Source organism: Mirounga angustirostris, unplaced genomic scaffold, assembly GCF_029215605.1.
Source record: "Mirounga angustirostris isolate CCGP_5_RB_7025 unplaced genomic scaffold, mMirAng1.0.hap1 SCAF_6, whole genome shotgun sequence".
In the NCBI taxonomy this organism is placed as follows: Eukaryota; Metazoa; Chordata; class Mammalia; order Carnivora; family Phocidae; genus Mirounga; species Mirounga angustirostris.
Window position 1 is genome coordinate 51,666,897 of NW_026991714.1, and position 19,160 is coordinate 51,686,056.

The 19,160-nt window shown below is 49.9% G+C and overlaps 1 protein-coding gene across 1 annotated transcript in view; it reads right to left on the minus strand.

The window, feature by feature from the left end:
* Positions 1-7,006: 7,006 nt before the first annotated feature.
* The window catches only part of TNN (tenascin N), a 53,661-nt gene continuing 41,507 nt past the window's right edge, over positions 7,007-19,160 (minus strand). Inside the window, exons 15-18 of the mRNA XM_064594285.1 lie at positions 16,043-16,139; positions 14,974-15,141; positions 9,716-9,879; positions 7,007-7,383 (exon numbers count right to left, since the gene is read on the minus strand). Coding sequence (XP_064450355.1) covers positions 7,270-7,383; positions 9,716-9,879; positions 14,974-15,141; positions 16,043-16,139 — 543 coding nt within the window. The 3' untranslated portion in view covers positions 7,007-7,269. The remainder of the gene's footprint in view (positions 7,384-9,715; positions 9,880-14,973; positions 15,142-16,042; positions 16,140-19,160) is intronic.

Sequence of the window (19,160 nt, forward strand, 5' to 3'; positions counted from 1 at the left end):
GGCCATGCCTGGTTTCCTTACCTGTTGTCATCAGTTACTTTCTTGACATCCAATATTGCCCTCTCCCAGACATCACTCAGAAATGACAAAGGCAGCGACTCCCACTAGGACACAAAAGACCCAGCTGTCCCGCGGCTCTGCCTTCCCCCTGACAGAGTTATAGCTCAAAGGACCAAGACCAGGCTCTCGCATCCCTGCCCGCAGAGCAGACACCTCAGAGACCAGGCACCTGAGAGGCGCAAGCTGCAGGAAAAACACTGATTGATGCTCTCTAGTGACTCTTAGCGTTCCCTTCAATGAGGTCAATCAAGGTCGTCTTAAAGGAGAAAGAGGAAAATAGCAAAAACCAAGTAAAAAATAGACCTCTAAGTTAAATCCAGTGTTGGGAAAGGGGGAGATCCAAAGTCTCTATAGTAGCTGCTGGGGAGACAGATACATACATAGTTAGATGCACAGATAGATACATACATAGATACCTACGTTCATAGTTAGAGACATAGGTACTTAGATACCTAGATAGCTAGCCAGACAGGAAGACACACATAGGTATGTATAAATGCCCATCTTTTTTTCAAGGGGACCACACCTTTGCACTGGTTGTGAAATGGGATGATGTCGATGCTCCAAAGTCCTCCCTTGATGATGCTAAGCCAGCCATTAAGCAGAAGCCCTCTAGAGCAGTGCTGTCCAATAGAAGTAGAGAAGATGGAAATGTTCTCTGTCTACACTGTCCAATATGGTGCCATTCGCTACATGTAGCTATTTAAATTAATTAAAATTAAAGGTCCAGTAGCTGAGTTATACCAGCCATAGTTCAAGTGCCCGACAGCTGTGCGTGCCTAGCAGCTACTAGATGCTTGGTGGGGACAAGGGTGGCAGAGTGGTCAAACAGGCTGACAAAACTCTGTGTTCATTACATTTCAGTTAAGGCTTAGGGAGACAGATCTATGGCACCGGCGCCCCCTATGTCCTCTTTCCCCCAAGGCAGGCTGACATTCCTGTAGTTTTAGTTGATTCCTAGGCTCCCTTCCCCATTGCCACACACTCCGCAACAGCCCAAGGAGACAGTCTTTATTCAGCTCTCTGTTCTTTCCTCCAGGACTTCCAAAACTTTCCAGGAGAGAGCAGAGACTGTTGCCCAGAAACCACAGGTAGGCAACAGCTGCAGCATACCTGAGAGGATGCCAGGGCTAAACGCCACCAGCCCCACCTGCCCAGGCTCAGCCTTGTCCGCGGTGCTGAGCATATGGATCTGGACAATGCTTTGAGCGCTCTCAACTCACCAGAACTCTCTGTGCTGGCCCCTTGCCCTTTGATTTTAGCATTTTTCCCCAATTCAAAGTCACAGGATTACAGGACTAGGAAAAAAAAAAAAAAGAGTTCCTTCAATACAGCTGTCTGTCCCCATCATGGGGACAAATACCTGTGATCCTCCATTCGGGAATGGTCATGCATGCATGTATCTAACTCCCTCTTTGAGATTACTTATTCCATTACCATTTTTGGCTCTTTACTAGATGCCAGCGACACAGAGTGGCCCTGGAGGGGCTCACAGCCTGGCTGGGGGTGGGGAGAGGCAGACAAGCTAATCGATCATTACAGCTCAGTGTGGTCACTGCTTCCACATTGGGCTAGGACTCAGGACTAAGGGTGTCCTGATTCTGATGCTAAGTCCACCTCCCACTGGCTATGGAATTTAGGCCATGACTTAATCTCTGTAAAGATTAACCTGTATAGGAGAGTGAACGATAGTCCCTCTCTCACAGGGACAGAGCAATAAATAAGATAAAGCATATAAAGCGTTCAGCATAGAGCCTCTGCAAACGTTAGTTGTTGTAATTAAGGGTAGAAGGAAGATAATGAGAGAGTTGTATCCTTGAAGCCAAAGGAGAAGAAACTTTCCAGAAGAAAGCAAGTCCATAGAGTCAGATGATGCAGACAGATCAAATGAGATAGGGGATGAAAATAATGTGCATTTTCTATTCCTCTTGGCGTGATATGTTCCATAATTTCACCACACACTGCACAGCCTATAATATTACCGATACTGCCAATTTGCAGTATGTGATGGGTAGGGTACCTACTCACCCCTGCCTCAGCCCCTCCTGCGCACAACCAAACCACCCTGTGTGACAGTGCCCCCTGGTGGCCAGATCAAGAAAGACTTTTAGTCAACATCTTTACACTTCCTATGGTGTTTCCCTTAGAGCATCAGTCCAGCTAGATGGTTGGGCTTTGAATTAAATGTGCTAAAGACTCACTGGGTTTTATGTGATGTTCACGAATCCTTCAGGGCCGAGATTGCCATGCTCACCTGACAGATGAGGGATTTTCATAACCTTAAGTCTTAATTGTCATTACATATTTTTGGTGAAGTATTTCATGGTTTACATCACGGCCTCCAAGAAAGCTTCCCTAACCACACAAGTCTTCCAGATCACAGCAAAATCAGACTATGCAGCACTGTGTGTGTTCCTGTCTTCCTGCTCTCCCCTCGCACCCCATCCTCATTAGAAGTAGCTTTTGTGAGGCCTGAAGAGTAACTATCTTACCACCTTATTTCCAATAACTAGAATGGAGTTAAGTACATACCATACCCTAAATAATGTATTGATTAGGGGGAAAAAAGAAAAGAAAAGGGATGACTGGAGTGTTTCTTACATGTGCAGATTCCCCGTCCCTCTGCCCTTCGGATAGATCTACTAAGTCTAGGGTGGGTCCGGACCACCTGCTCTTCTAACAAGCACTCTAGGTAATTGCCAGTGGTCCCTGAACCACACCTTGAGAAATATTATCTACTCAGAAAACAACAACAACAAAAATTCTGTGGTCAAATAAGTTTGCAAGATACTATATAACATGACTTCCCCTCTCTACCCCATGAGATCTGCAGTCGTGCCTCACATTAAAGGTTCTAACAGGTACTATAGTAAAGAAACTAGTGTAACGCCCCTTAACTCAGACTTTTCCCAAGCTTATTTGGCCATGAAACCTTTTTTTTTGGCAGATCTGGAGGGGCAAGTGTCCCAAGGAACACCATTTGGGAAACGCTGCCATGGAGGGTTCATGTACATCTCAATTCATATCATCCCCAAGGAATCCCAGTCTGACTCGTTCTCACTCTGCCTTTATCTTTCTTCCATTTGTGAGCTGTAACAATCCCTCTGGTGACTATCCACAGCACACACACCCTAGAGCTGGCTAGAGATACACCGCTGTCAAGGGAAAAAAAGAAGAGGAAAAAGAAGAAAGAAAATCCAAATGTTTTGATTGCAGTTATAAGCACTCAAGGTCCAAGCCCTCTTACCACCTATTACGTAAGAGTGTTCTCAGGGTCTCATTTGATTCTTGCAGGGAGTACATCAGGGACTGAGGTCATTCCCATTTTATAAATGAAGAATATGAGGCCCAGAGAAGGTGAGAAACTCACCCAGACCTGGAATGGAAACCAAAGTCTTCAGGATCCTATCCTAGTGCCCTTTCCACACATCAGGCATTCGTGATCCAGGCTAATCTGCCGATCTGGGCTCCTCAAAGACTGTTAGCTTGCAGTACCTCCTCTGAGTCAGAACCTTTTGAATACACTAAAGGGCTCTGCCCATAAGACTTCAGAGTACTCAGATGACTCCTTCAGATGTTCTATAGCAAGCCTCACCCACCTCCTTATCCTTGTCTAATTAAACCTAATTTTCTTCACTTACCCAAATAAAGAACCATTTCCACTCCATCTTGTTTCCTTCCTTTATTTAAATTACGATACTGCAATACTGTCATTTTCTATTTCTGTCATTATACATGCACTGCAATTTATGGGCATCAGAGAATAAACAGGCATTTATGAGCTAACCTGGGAACCTAACTTCTTTATATAACATTGGAAGTGGAATTCTACCCATTCCCCATTCCCACCCCCCACCCCCCAGGAGAAACAATCAACTAACAGAAGGACTTCGGGAAGTGGATTCATTTACACATTAGGAGCTGCCTAAAATCTCTTCTGGGGGTGCCCCCTTCACCTTTCATCATGCCAGTGGACCCATCTGCTGTCTCAGCACCAGCCCGGGAGACCAAGTGGGGGCGGTTAGAGTCCTGGTTTCACTAGGCAATCTCTTCAATGTATTTCCGTTTCCTGTTTTGTGCATTAGTCCAGCAGCAACACTACCTGCACCACCACCAAGTATGGGCTGGATGCTGAGCCATCCCTACTAAGCTGATTCTCCACGCCATTACTCAGGAAGGGAGAAAAGTGAGGGCCCCCAGAACTCCCCTTCATAGAGGATTGGAAAGTGGCCTTGAAAGGAGATGCTCCCAATGGGACAACACTGCCATCTCCTGGCCTGTCTGGGTACAGCATGTCTACTCCGTGGGGTCTGCTGGCCCTGACCATATTGATCTGCACTCTTTATTGACAGAAACTCCTTCCTGATCCTCTTCACCGCCCCCGGAATGATTTGGAAATTTTGTTAGCAGAGGACCTCCTCCAGCAAACGACTATGTTTTGCCCAGAGCTTTTCATTACTTAGACTTGTTTTTCTTCCTGCCCTGCTGTAGGTCTGTTTGCATGTCTCCCCCGCCACGTATTCTCTTTTCCCACACCACACCTGCTGCTTGTCCTTCCTGACATCTCCTTGCTCACAATCCCTTGAGTCATTCTTACTCTTTCTCCCTGGCTCATTCAGCATGTTCCGGCTTTAATGATCCTTGAATCCCTGAGAATTCTAAGTTGAAAAGCAGAGCTTGTGATGTCATGTGACAAACATAAACTCTGGGGCCCTATTCCCAGAGGAAGCTGCTGTCAGGAACAACCAGCTTTAAAGTGTGCCATGAAAGGACCCTTCCCTTTACTACCCAGCCCCCTCAATTCCTGCTGATCCTTCCTCCTAAATATCTCCTTAATCTGTGCCCTCTCCCCTTTCCCACCATTTCTGCCACAGACCCAGGAGCTGTGGTCTACGGCAATAGCCCTTAACCTGTCTGGGTATCTCCACCCTCTCCCCAAAACTCCCCTCAGCAGCTCCCCACCATTCTCTAGCCTGCCACCAGACGGAGATTTCCAAAATGCAAGCCTGACGGCCAGTGTTACTGCAAGATTCAAACACCTGTGAGCATCCTCTGCTGCCCAACTCGTCCATCCTGGCAGAGGTCCTCAGGGCTGGTTGCATGCTGGCTTTGAAAAGCTCCAAGGCACAGGACTCAGCTGAGACCCCTTGAGGCAGAGTCCCTGGAGGTGAAGCAGGTTCCATATACCTACAGCTGAGCTGATTCGGATGCACCGTGCGAGCCCAGAACGGTCCCTGCCCATCTCTCTGTCATGGCTCCCCACCAAGCATTCCTCATCCCACCAATAAACCACGTTCCTCCCTCACCCACGCCACACTCCGGCCTTTCCCATCTTTGCCACCACGTGCCCTTTCCCCGAGGTGCCCTCCCTCCCTGACAGACTCAGACTCTTCCTTCCGGACCTAGTGCTGACCATCACGTCCATGACGCTTGCCCACAGTGTCAGTCCACACCCCGGTTGATTCTCTTTCCCCGACGTGCTACCTGCTGTCACAGTTTGTGCCCACAGCTGTCCGTCCGCACTGCATCCAAGGCCGCTCAAAGGCAGGGCCTGTGCTCTGTCCATGACTGCTTGGCTAGCATCTTGCGTGGAACAGAAAATGGCTCAGAACCTTCAGCAGTTGCTTGTGATGCTTCTGTCCTTGCCTCTGCCCTCCTGCCTGGCTCACAGCCCATCCCTTCTGTGACACCTGTTGTTCTCTTTGGTCTGTCCTCACAGGGAGGGACTGCCCCCACAGCTTCAAACCCCCGATGGCTCATAATCTGACTCCCAGGAAAGTGGCCCTCTGAAAAGCAGGTTTGTCCAGACACCCATCCCCGGGGCCTACACTCAGCTACCGGGGTGGGGGTTGCCAGAGCTGGTCCCCTTACAGTGAGGTCTGGCACAGACATTTAGGGCTGGAATGTTCTCCTCAGTCAGATAAATACCCTTTAAAAATGAGCTTCTCTACTGGTTCCAAACCCCATTGTTCGCCGTCTCCCAAGTGTGAGACCCCAGGCCGACCAAATTCCATTACAATGCACAAACTGTACCTTCGAGTGCACTTAGGTTAAATTCAGAATTCATGTGCACTCATGTGAGTTCAATAACACAAGGCACGTTTTTTTTTTTAAATCAGGTGGTTTATTATTTTTTCTTTCTTGAATAGGAATTTAAGTTACTTTAATAATGATCACGGACTTCACTACAGAAAAACCTTCCAGAGTCACAGGAAAATAAGCCCCAGGGATCCGACTGGCCAAGTGCCCATTCAAACAGTACACCTCCATCTCGGAGCAGCTTCAGGAAACCTAAGGGTCCGACCATGTGGGGGGCCAGGGAAGGGAGGGGGGCTGAGAACTGGAGGGCATGAACGGGAGTCACAGAAGAGTCTTTGGGAGGAATCAATCATCAAAACAGTCAAACTATTTAAAGTTGAAATGAGTGAGAATTTATTCACAACATATGCAGATCTATGCAAGTGAATATGCAGATGGGTGGGAAGGGGGCCCTCGAGAAGAGCAGTTTAACACAGAAGCTTGGTTTCCAGCATGCTGGACACTGGTCCTAACTTAGCTAGATGGTAATCCATCTTGGTCCCTCATGGTTCTTCCTTTGTTCTTCCTCCTAACACTAGCATTTTTTAAACGGGGAAAGATTTATAGCTTTTTTTCTCAAAACCCAGTGGTTATGGGAGATAACAAGCATCAGACTTTAGCCCCTTGGCCATCAAAGCGAACCCTTCCTTGGTGCTTCTTTCTAAGGAAAAGATTTCTAGTAGCAGAGCTTTACATACATACATATATATATATATATATACCAATTTCCAGAGATTTCCAATTGGTGAAGTGCTAAATGATTATTCCCCCCCCCCCCCCCGCCCAATCCTGTATATTTGTTACTGAAGATAGACTGAAAAACCTTGCAGTCAGGAGTCGTCTTTCTCATATTCTACCATTGGTTGATTTTCGGGACCCCAGTATATAGATGGGCAAAAACGCAGGTAACCAAGGGAAATAACCTGTATGGTCTGAAGCTTGGTCACGTGCTTTGTCCTGAAGGTTATCCAGCCATCTCAGAAACCAGAGGCCAGGAGCATCCCCCAAACTTCCATGAACCAGTCACCACAACCCACCCTGCCCCAAGCCTACACAGCCCCAACTCTGGGCCGGTCTTGTCTCGTGTGATGACTGCTCCGATAGGCCATCAGAACATTCTCGAATTTTCTCCTAGGGTCCACTTCTGTCCAGGACATGCTCCCCACTGTAGCCATGAGGGCGGATTTTCAACTCCACATAAGGAATGGAGAATTCATGTCCTTTCCACGGCTCCCAGTTCACCCCCTACCAAAAAAAAGCCAGCATCAAGAAGAGGCAACTTGGGAGGAAGGAGTGGTGGGCTATGGTACAAAGGAATGCTTCTTTGCCAGGAAAATCACTCCCTCTCTGCTTAGGGGAGAGAAAAAGTGAGACCAGTGGTGACCCGGGTCCTTATGATAAGGGAAGTAGGGCCGAAGCTAGAAACATGCGCCCTCTGCTGGGCATCTGAGGTTTGACAGGCTGGTGACTTGGAAGACACACCCCCCCACCCCCATCCCCACCCCAGTGGTTGGAAGGATGGGGTGTGAGCCCAGGGCAACAGGGGAGACCACAGCAGCAGCAAAGCTAACACACGGTCAACCTGGCCAGCAACACGCACGTTATCCTTGCCTCGCTTTTTTCCTTTCCGAAAAATTAAAGGCAAAAATAAACATATTAATTGGTCAATCGTGTAAAATCATTTTCAATTTAGACTGTTTAGATACTAGCTCTGGGGTAACGAATAGCCTGCTGAAAACTAAATTTCATTTTATGTCTTTTGACTGGTGAGCGCAATAATATTTAATTCACTTAATAACCTTGCAACCTGCAATAAAGAGCCCAAGTGACCAATTTTATATATTTTAATTTGTGAGGTAAATAATAAACAAGAAGCTAAATGCCTTGCAGACTGTGAAAAGCACATTAACCAGATGAATGTCTTTTATTAGCAAATATGGGGATGGTTTAGGGCATGCTGGCTGCTCATTTCAAATATTTGATCTCTGATCACAGGCTTCCCTGCGTCAGCCCACATGCTGCCACCATGATTCATGGACCCACCCTCCTTGGCCTCCCGGGGGGGAAATTTCTTCTTCCCTTTGAAACATCACATAAGGACTGGGAGTCCCCGCTGCCTGGTCAGGGCCAAAGTAATCAAACTGTACCCGGACTTGAGATGTGCTAATATTTCTGGTACTATCAGTGATGAGATGAGTTCTGGGGAGCGGTGGCTTCCTGAAGGCTAGAATAGACCCAGGATGGGAAATCAGAAACCCAAGATGGGGAGGAGCTGGTGGAGGGGATGGATTCATGATGAGCAGGAATAAAGATGCCACGTTCAAGGAGCTGTGTGGGAGCAGCCAGGAGATGCCCCACAGCTGGCAAGGAGTCAAAATGATGCCCATAGGTCAGAGAGGTTTGAGAAGCCATCGGTAGCAAAGTTTCAGAGCAAGGAAGGGGAGAGGAGCCATCGAGAACTCTCAGCCCTGTGTGTACCTCCTGAAATAGGGCTTAGCATAACACTCTGGGTAGACCCTGAGCGGCTTTGGAGAAAGTGGATCCAAAGGTGGGTCTGATCAAAGGCAGAAAAGACTTTGTTTTCCTGGTGATCAAAGGCTTTGAGAGAAATAGCTCTGGTTTCATTGGGAGATCAACCAGAAGGAATTATGAAGTGTCTGTTATGAATGGAATGTTTGCACACCGTCCCCAATGTATATGTTGAAACCCTAACCCCCAGTGTGATAGCAGCTGGGGTGGGACCTTGGGGAGGTAATTAGGGTTAGTGAGATCATAAGGGTGGGTCCCCCAAGATGGGATTAGTGCCTTTTTTTTAAAGATTTTATTTAATTTGTTTATTAATTATTTATTTATTTATTCATTGAGAGAGAGGAAGAATGAGCAGGAGGAGGAGCAGAGGGAGAGGGAGAATCTCAAGCATACTCCGTGCTGAGTGCACAGAGCCCGACACGGGGTTCAATCTCACGACCCCGAGATTATGACCTGAGCTGAAACCAAGAGTCGGACACACAACTAACTGAGCCACCCAGGCGCCCCGGGATCGGTACCATTATAAGAAAAGGAAAAGAGACCAGAGCTCTCTCTCTCTCTCCACTACATGAGGACACAGTGAAAAGGCCGCCATCCACAAGACAGAAAGAGAGCTTCCACCAGGAACTGAATCTGCTGATAACTTGATTCTGGACCTCCTAGCCTCCAGAACTATGAGAAATAAATGTGTGTTGTTCAAGTCAGCCAATCTACGGTATTTCGTTACTAAGACAGTGTCCATATGTGAACCAGTAAACGGAGATGGTGCATAATCTATGTTATCTGTCTCTATCCAGCAGTGGACAGCCTGAGTTCCCACCCACCTAAGCTAAGAAAATGTGCAGTCCTGGTGGGAATGCAGGCGGGGGAATGGGGCTGCAGCAGATGGGCAGGGAAGACCTTGACCTCAAGGCCATAGAACCTGGAGAAGAAGCCCTCCTGTCCTGACTGGAGGCATCAGAAGGAGAGGGGTAGCCAAACCAGCTTGGAGAGTGTCCCCTGAAAGCTTTGAGCAGACGTGGGACAGAAAAGTTCACCTGTCACGTACCTCACTGTGTTTGGTCTCCCCGTATCTGCCATTGGGGTTGGCCAAGTGGCAGTTCTTGTACCACCAGCCACCATGATGGGTCAGGGCACAGTTGCTAAGGGCAATATCATTGTCTCTGTCAAAAGTTGTGAACTTCCATCCATTGTGGTAAGTAAGAGCATCCCCTGCGGGAGAGGAAAGATGAGAGGTGAGCGTCTAAGTTTTACCACTGAGATGGTGATTGTGCTCTGGACTCAGCAGGACAATCTTTGGGCATGAAAATGCCAAGGATCTGGCCAGTTACGTCACAGGGAATCACTCGTCTCTCAAAACAGCCAAGATGAGAACATGATACAGATGAACAGATTCTCCTTCCCGGCCTGTCACCCAAACTTCGGGCCTGTCTCTCCAATAGCCTGAAAAGCCTTGACAGCATTCTCACTTTGAGGCCTTGCAGTCATGTGAAGTAACCAAATATCCAAAACCAAACCCATCGGCTCTCCTCACAGTACCTGACCGCCCCTCGCACGAGGTAACCCCTTGCCCATCTTCCCTGTCTTTGCTCAACCATCCTCCCAGCCACCCCGCCTGGAACCCCGAGACACATCTGACAAACCCGTTGTACCCCTTTATGGAGCCCTTCCTCCTGCAGATCACTCACAGATGCCCTCACCCCAGCCTATGCTCCTCTCTGCGCCTGTCTCAACACAACAGCCCTCCCGGCCTTCCCTGAAGCACATGCACCCACCTCCACGCTCTCAGACTCAATGTCCTCCTTCCCAGCACCTGGAGGGAGCTGGTCCTCCTTGCTTGGCTCTGCAGGCCTAGAGCTTGGCTGTAGCCTTCGCACAATCTCTGAGCCCACTGTCCCCACAGGCACGCGCTGCTTGTGCAGTGGACGGGTCTGCCCCCATGCTTCTGCTCCTGGAGTCTCTCTGCCCGCCTCGGTCCAAATCCTAACCGTTCCTCAAAGGCCAGCTGGGCCCCAGTCCTGAGGAAGCACCGGTCTCCTTAATAATCCTCGCACACACACTCCTCGCACACACACTTGAGTTTCCTGAGCCTTCCTGGCACATAGGTACGGTTTGAGCTTCATGACATCCTGTCTGGAAATCCACTCACATCATTTGACCTGTATCTCTCCTATTTCCCCACTGTCCTTGTCATCTTTTTATCAGTTTATTTCTTAATTCACTCATAAGAGGCGATAATCCCAAGCTAAATCAAGTCATGTTCCTACAATAACACTTAGTTTTCTTCGGATCTCTGAGCTACCGACTCTCTTCGCCCTGGGTACCCTCCTCTGACTCCCTCATGATAGCCTGCGAGGTGGGGCAGGCAGCTCTCAGTCCCAGGAGGAAACGGACTCACAAAGGTTAGACTCTGGGGACTTGTCAATGCCCCACTGGCCACAAACAGCAGGGCCAGGGGACTCAAACCTCAGGCCTCAGATTCCAAGTCCAGGGCTCTTCCCTCCGGTGGCTTCCCCCTTTCCACAGGTGAGTTATGCTAACAAGAGCAAGCCAGCTCTGGTTCTACAAGTGTGGTCCCTGGACCAGCAGCAGCAGCAGCAGCTGAGAACTTGTGAGGAATGCACGTTCTCGGGCCCCACCCCGGATCTACAGAAGCAGAAACCCCCAAGGTAGTACCCACCTGCAATCTGTGTTTTCACAAGTCCTTGGGATGACAAGCCCCTGAGGTGCAAGCTGAAGTCGGAGAACTGTAGTCTGCAACTTCATTTATTCAGGAAACCTCAGACCCCCCTCCCCCTGCCCGCCAGGGCCCAGCACTAGGCTAGGCTCTGGGAATACAGACAGAGGGGGCCCCTGCTCTCAAGGACTTCGCTGGGGGTGGTATGGAAAGAGTTAACATGTTGCGAAAAGGGAAGGCCCCAGATTGTCCCTCTGACCTGGCAGCTCAAACAATGGGTCCTGCCCTGCCTTACCCAGCAAATGGGGGGGGAGGCAGGGCAGCAGGTGGGGGGAGGCAAGGCAGCCACTCCTGCTGAGACAGCCGACGGGCTCCACCCCCATTCGTTTCCTCCAGTCGAGGAAAGGCATACGGTGGCTCTCACAGGCATCTCCTCTCCCCTTCAGCTTTCTGGCAGTTAACTACAGTTTAAAATAACACACCATGGCCCCCTGGTGACCCTTCTAATGAGCACAGCTTACCTAACTTGCATCTAAAGTTCCCAGAGCTGTTTTCTAAGAGTGTGTGCAAAGGCTCTTTCTTTAACGATTTGTCTGTGGTTCTCTAACCTTGGGCGCTGGGATCACGAGAAGTGAAGCAGGTGCCGGGCTAAGTGTGGCAGTTTATTCCACAGACGGATTTTCTCGCTTCCAGAAACTGAAGGCGTGCTGACGTTCAGAGCACAGACAGTGGGTGTACCCATGAATCAAAAAATCACTTTTCTCTGGTTGTCAGGCCCCCAGCCAACTCGGCATTCTGATTTATTAAGCTTATCTCCCTAAGTAAGATAGAGTAGAAAAGCCGGTGGTGGTCAGACCCTCTCTCTTTTCTCAGGGTTGTAGGAGAAAACCCTGGATGAGAAATGAGCACCCCTAACTTCTGGTATAACGGCTTTGGGTGGGCAACTGGCTCTCCTCGGCTAGTGGGTTGGAGGGGTTGGCGGCAGGCCCAGAAAAGCCCAGGGTGGGGCCACTGAGCTGCTCATCTCCTATTTCATCTACCACTACTCCACCATCACCTCCTGAGGCAGGAAGGCAGGCCCAGGTGGCTGAGCCACCTCAGACCCGAGGGAGCCATCCACATCATATCCCCCAGGAGTCACAAAGGACCATGTGTCTGGACCGTGAACCCTGGGACCAGGAACGGGCCAATGGAAGAGTGATGTGCGCCATTTGGGGCTTTCCCTCTTGTCCACGGACCCAACAATTTTTTTCCCCTTCCTTTTAAGCACCAGTATTTAAAAATCCATTTCAAAGCGAGAAAGGCACTTTTGCGTAGAGCAGTCCTTCGCTGTGGATATTTGGCCTCCCTGGCCCCAGCCCACCAAACGCTGGTGGAGTTCCCCAGTTGCGCTTCCAAGTGTCCCCAGGGTGTGGATCCAGCCCTGGTTGGGCGTCACTGAGTCTCCTGGAGGTGGGCCTTGAAACCAGCTGTAAATGGTCGGTTAGCCCATAGAAGCCACTCTGCACCACTCCAAATAGCTGTTTATGTTTTCATGATAACTTCTCAAGAGATGAATAGCATCTTGAAGGTAGAGCTCATTTGATGTCCTCCCTGCCCCACTCCAAGATTCAGAATCAGAAACTAAATTTACCCAGCACTGCCTTGCTGGGGTTTCTTCGTGAGGAACCAGAAGCTTCCTAAATTGCAAAACCCTCCTGGGGACCAATCAGCATATATAAGGAAAGCTAAAACGCCACGAAGCCCACCATGCAATGTCAGAGTTTCCCAGTAGGAACACCGGCACATACGGGGAGACCAGATCGCTGGCTAGATGTGGTGTGATCTGAAGGTCTCCCGAGGCTTCCTATGAAAAAACACATGCTCCACTGACCAGCACTGCGGGCCTGAACAACCTCAGAATGGGAATTATCCCCTAATCACGGTTAAAATGCAAATAGAGTCCCTGGGAGGAGAATCCCATTAATCAGTGAATACATTGACTTCTTTTCCCTCATTTTCCCATTAGCATCAGTTCATTTCCCGGTTATTTTAAGACTGGCCTCAGAACAGGTACATGCGCACGAGAGAAGAGAGGAGGATGGGTGGCCCTAGCGGGTCCCCCGCCAGCAGGCCGGGAGGTCCCTGGGCTTCAGGGAGAGAGGCAGGACATTGTCTCTTGTCCCCATGTCACCAAGCTCACGCCTTCACTGACCCCGATGCAAGCTATCTGGGTCTCAGGGACTATCCTTTACAATATAGAACATCTGTAAGACTGCACAGAAAGCTCTTGCTAGCAACATCATGTGTGAAACACACCTACCCTGCCGGGCTCCATGCTAAGCACTGTTAAACGAGCAAATGCAAAATTCATGTAATTTTTTTTAAAACAACTAAATTAAAAGACCTACAAGAAACTGCCTTAGCAGTTGGCCACTTCGGATCATGGCCCCAGACACTAAGAGGCATCTGTTCATAGTCCTCTGCCATTAGGGGGTCCTAGAGTGGCCTCAGGCTTCATGAGCCCACCCCACTTTCCTTGCCTCTGCTCAGTCCTTGCTCACCGTGGACTCCCCCAGGCCTGGGGACCCCTTCCTTGTTTCCCATCTGAGGCTCACCCTTGCAGACCCAGCTCCAGCCCACTGCCCTGCGGGGAGCTTCCTTCAACAGCCTCGGGCCTCAATGTCGCCACCTTCTCACACCCTATAGCTCTTCATTCTCCTCACCCCTTATGTGGCTCTTTGCAAAAGTCACTCTCTATTATGACTTATCTGCTTACATGGCAGACAAGGGGAGAGACCACGGCCCATACAGTCAGCGGATCCGGCTGGTAACACATTCCTGCATAGTTACCCCCAAGTCAAAAACACGCAGAATCAAACAACACACTTACTTGTTAGGGTTTAAAAACTATAAATCCAGGCGTAAGATATGATATTAAAACAGTAACTACCCCGTCCGTCTGAAACAGAATATCCAATGGTATAATCCCAGTGTTTCAGTCACGTTGCTTTGTTTTGTTCTCTTCCTTCACAACCGAACACACCGTCAACCAGCTTGAGTGCACTGAGCCGCTAATCGAGGTTAGATATTCTCTGCTTTCAGCTGAACGGCTCATCTCTGGGTCCTCACACTCTGCACAGAGTTAATGAGACCTACACTGCTTGTTGTTTGAATCAGAACTTTCATTTTTCCCTTTACTTATGGCAAAGCGCTGCAAAATATTTAAATAATCACACACACACACACACACTCCTGGGCAAGGCCTGCAGGCACGTGGCTGGAGCCCAGCGACAGGTGGGCAGGCACCATGAATCACTCCGGATGCAGGCTCCTTGGCTGATGCACAACAGCCGGAACCAGGGAAGCGTAAGAAGAGCATTTTTACTGGTGGGGGGTGGGGATCAACGCATAACGTACAAAAGTTCCAACTTGAACACTGTCAAGGGCTGCTTTCACACTTCTGGTGGGCCCCCGCCCCCTGCAGGGAGCAGGGCCTGGGCCATCAGTGAGGACAGGTCCCCTCCACGGAGCAACAGGCCATCCCCCGCCCCCCTCACCCCCAGTCCGCGGCACGCGGCAGTCCGATCCGCAGACACACAGGGAGCCGGAGACCCCAGCCGGGAGGAAATGTGTTCTCATTCTCCTACCTGCTGTGCCTCTGTATTTCCCAACCGTGAGCCTGTACCGCTCCTTGCTGGAGGCCACCTGGAAGGAATCATACACAGCATAGGCAGATTCGTTCGCAGTCTGCAGGTCCACTCTCACCTCGTAGCGGGTAGGGGTGCCAGCAGTGAGATTGTGTAGCTTGTCAAGTCCTGAAATAAGGAAGGGAATTCCAATAACCCGTCGACTGGTGTGTGTAGGCACACGCCACTAGCATCTGCGACTTCCAGCACCGAAAGTCACCGTGGCCTTTGCCTCCTCTGCTAATGGGGGCTCTCCTCACACTGTCTCTGTTGGGGGGGGTGCCCGTTTTCTCATCCTATTATTTCTTTGGCACGGCCATGTTTATGAGTGTGGAAACTGTGTCCTCTGGGAAGGGGCCATGCAGGGCAATGGGGCAGTGAACCTGCCCTCGACTCCTTCTGTCCAAAGCGGAAGCCCCTCCCCCTCTCACCCCCATATCTCGCCAAGGAGAAGAGGACATCAGCCACCACTCCGAGGTCTCTGAAGGAATTCTGCACCGTGCGCAGACCACAACCACCATCCACTCTATCAGACAATGAGTCTCCAGATTATGCTTTTTTAATTTTTCATTTCCCTATGGATGCTTTTGGCTCTTTTACTCTTCATGAATATCTGCTCCCGATTAGAACAGAAGGAAAAGGAAAACACCATCCCCATGATGGCTGGCATTACTAGAAGAGCTGCAAAGGGATTCCGGACATGACCTCCTAGGAAGAGCCCTGAACCCCAATGGGTCAACTACTTTTCTAAGACGTGCCAGCTCCAGGTGGATCCTGTGGGGCACACATACAGCATGAAGACCCCCTGTGATGGGCCCACCCTGTCACAAGCCCGGCACATGGCCCCCATGAGAACCTTCCCAGCAACATGGCCCCACCAACACCCTGGTGGGCTGGCTCCTCCGAGTGTCCTGTCCCTGCCACTGGGACGTCTTCCTGAATGTGGGGAGCCTTCTCAAGCTGCCCAGGCAGCCTCTGAGGATGAAATAGCCCCTCTCCCACAGCCCTCCTGGAATCTCAGAGATCATACCAAGCCAGAACTCCTTCATGGGATCCCCAAAGCCTTCCACGTAGGTCCGCCAGCGCTTGAAGAAGTCCAGCTGCCCAGTGTTGCGTCTCTGGAAGACCTGCAAAGGAGATGGACCTTTCACTCTGACACACTTGAACAGACATGACTGAGTGAAAGAGCACAGTAGCCTGGACTGGGGGCTGCTCTGAGGTTAGACAGAAGCAGAGAGAAGGTCAAACTGACCGATGTGGTGACAGACTGAAAGTGGGACTGAAAGAGAGGGCGAGGTCGGGAGCGATTCTTGTGATTTGGGTTTGCGGCGCTGGATGGCTGTTCACTCGGCTCTTCACTGAGACGGGGGCTCTGAGAGAAGACAGGGGCTGCCGGTGTGAGCTCACCTGGGACAAGGGAAGTGTGAGTCACTCCTGAGGTCCCCTGGCCAATGAAGATGCCATAGCAGCAGCTGAGCATAAGGGCTAGGGTTCTGAAGAGAGATCTGGGCCAGACTTGCAAAGGTAAGGGTGTGTCTGAGATGATGCTCAGTGTTTGCCCATTTCAGTCTCCTGTCCCCAGGAACACAGGCAGGAATGCTTCTTTTTCGGGCTCCCTGGCAGTTAAGCTGGAGCCAAAGGGCTGTAAGTGGGAGTGCAGGAGGGCCGGGGGGCTCTCTCTCTCCATGCTTTGTCTTCCACTGCCCTGTGCCTCGGGGCCTTGGTGAAGGCCACGTATCCACAGGGCACAGCCACGAATTGGAATCAGGCCGAATCCCTGAGTCACCACTGAGAAGTGATGCCAAACCCACAGAAGGCTTTGCACACATGAGAAGAGACTGTTCATGTCTTCAGTCATTTTGGGGCTTGGTGTTGGCGTGTTACCACCGCGTAGCCCGCTCCATCCTAAGGAATGTAGAAAGCCACTGGGACACAGAGAGTAAAGCGAAGCCACTGGAGAGGATGAGACCACCTGGGAAGAAAGTGGGAACTAAAAAGAGAAAATGGCCTAGAATCAAGACTCAGGGACCAGCCAGGCACAGAAGGATGTGCTCATGAGGGAGAAAGAGGAGGACCCGGGCATGTAGGAGGACAACCAGGAAAAGCCCATAAAGAGAAAGGTGTGGCCAAAAGCGTCAAAGACAGGTCAGCATCAAGGAACACGAGGTGTAAGGATTGTGTCCACAGAATTTAGTGACACGGAAGTCACGAGTGACTCCAGTAAAGGCTGCGTTGGAGAGAGACGGGGGCAGAAGCCAACATGGAATGGCCTGAAGAGTGAGTGAGAAGTGAGAAAACAGACACAGACTTGGGTACCACTATTTCATGAAAGTATGTGCTGCTTCCTTTTCAAAAGCTCCCCCATCTGGGGAAGGAAGGCAGTGCCAGTCAGAGTAAATTGGATTCTTTCACATGAAGTAAACCCGAAGAGCACCTACAAGCTAAACACACCTGTGTATACTACTGGAATGGATAGTAATGGCTGTCATTCCCCATGACCTTGAAAGCCACACTAAACGCCGTCCTGGCTAATCACAGAAATTACTCTGGGATTCTGGAAGGCTGGGATGGCATCTTTGTCTCTACTTTCCTTGGTACTCGTTCAATGCAGAAGGCCCACCACAAAACCCCATCTCCCTCCTTTCTACCGTGCTTCACCACAGGTGCCTTGAAGTAAAACACGTTATCTCAAATTTGGTAAGGTAAACCTCCCAATATTTGTGCGTTCTTTCTATTTTTTCTGGGAAGAGACAGGGAGGGAGGGGAGAACAGGTTGCCTGCAACGGTGCTGAGAGCCTCACGTGGGAGCTCACATGTCACTCCTTCTGAAGCACCAACCCACCTTTGCTGGCCCAGGAAGCCCTGGACTGGGGCATCGATCTACAGCGGGTGGGGAGAGCCCGGGGCTCTAAGGCCGACCGGGGCCACTTGCCTGGCCAGTGGCTGGTGAGCCAGTCATCTCTGTTACTGAGCCTCTGTCAGCTGCGTGACACACGGGGTTAGAAGCAGGAAGGAAGCGTCCATCTCAGAGGCGCTAGGAGAACTCACGGAGAGGGTAAGTGTAAAAATGTTCTCCAAAGCTACCGAGCTGCCAAGCAGAACTGAGGGAATGATCAGGCAAATCATTCCACACTGCATTAACATTGTGGTTTCTTTCCCCTTTGTCCTTCGTTTCAGAGACTCTCACTCCTCTCTTGGCTTCCTTCATTTCTTCGTTGGCTTATCCACTCACGTAACCACTGTTAATTGAGCAGCGTGTTCAGTGCCAGCTACAGGGCAAGGACTTATGATGCCATTTTACAGACGGGAAAGTTCAAGTAATCACTTGATTAGCCAGATTAAATCATAGTCCGCTGATTATCTAGTGGCGGATGCAAGGATAAAACACAGATCTCTTCACCTTTTCATCAGAAAGTTTGAAAATACCAGTTACACTGAGTTTATTTTCCAAAACCCATTTCTTTAGATTCTAGGGTTAACTGTTCATTTCCTAGCATACTGCCCATTCCGGTCCCTTCCCCGGGACTCTTCCTGTGCCGCGGACAGTGGGATCCCAGGGCAGACGCCGTACCAGTGTTCCTCATACATCAAGTCCAGTTACATTCGCACTAACATAATTAGTTACGGTACAAGGTCAGCCTCAAATCTGATCCTTCCTCCTGGGACAGGCGCATTACAAAGGCATTCTCCAATCAATGAACAGAGTGCCCAAGCATGGTAGGGGTTTGTCCACCTGATTTTTTTTTTAAAGATTTATTTATTTATTTTGGAGAGAGAGCACAAGCAGGGTGAGGGGCAGAGGGAGAGGGAGAAGCAGACTCCCCGCTGAGCACAGAGCCTGACATGAGGCTCGATCCCAGGACCCCCAGATCATGACCTGAGCTGAAACCAAGAGTCTGAAGCTTAACTGAATGAGCCACCCAGGTGCCACTCCCTGATTTTTTTTTAAATGCTTCAGCTCAGCTAGGAAAACTCTGAACAATGGTTCTGATGCTCTCTGCATCACTACTGAGACCCAGCTCCACACTTACTAGCTGTGTCCTTGGGCAAGTTAGTTAACCTTGACAAGCCTTGCTTTTCTAAACTATGAGATCAAGAGGTTAATAGCCCATTTGTCATGCTCTTAAATCCAGGCTTTAGCAAGATCA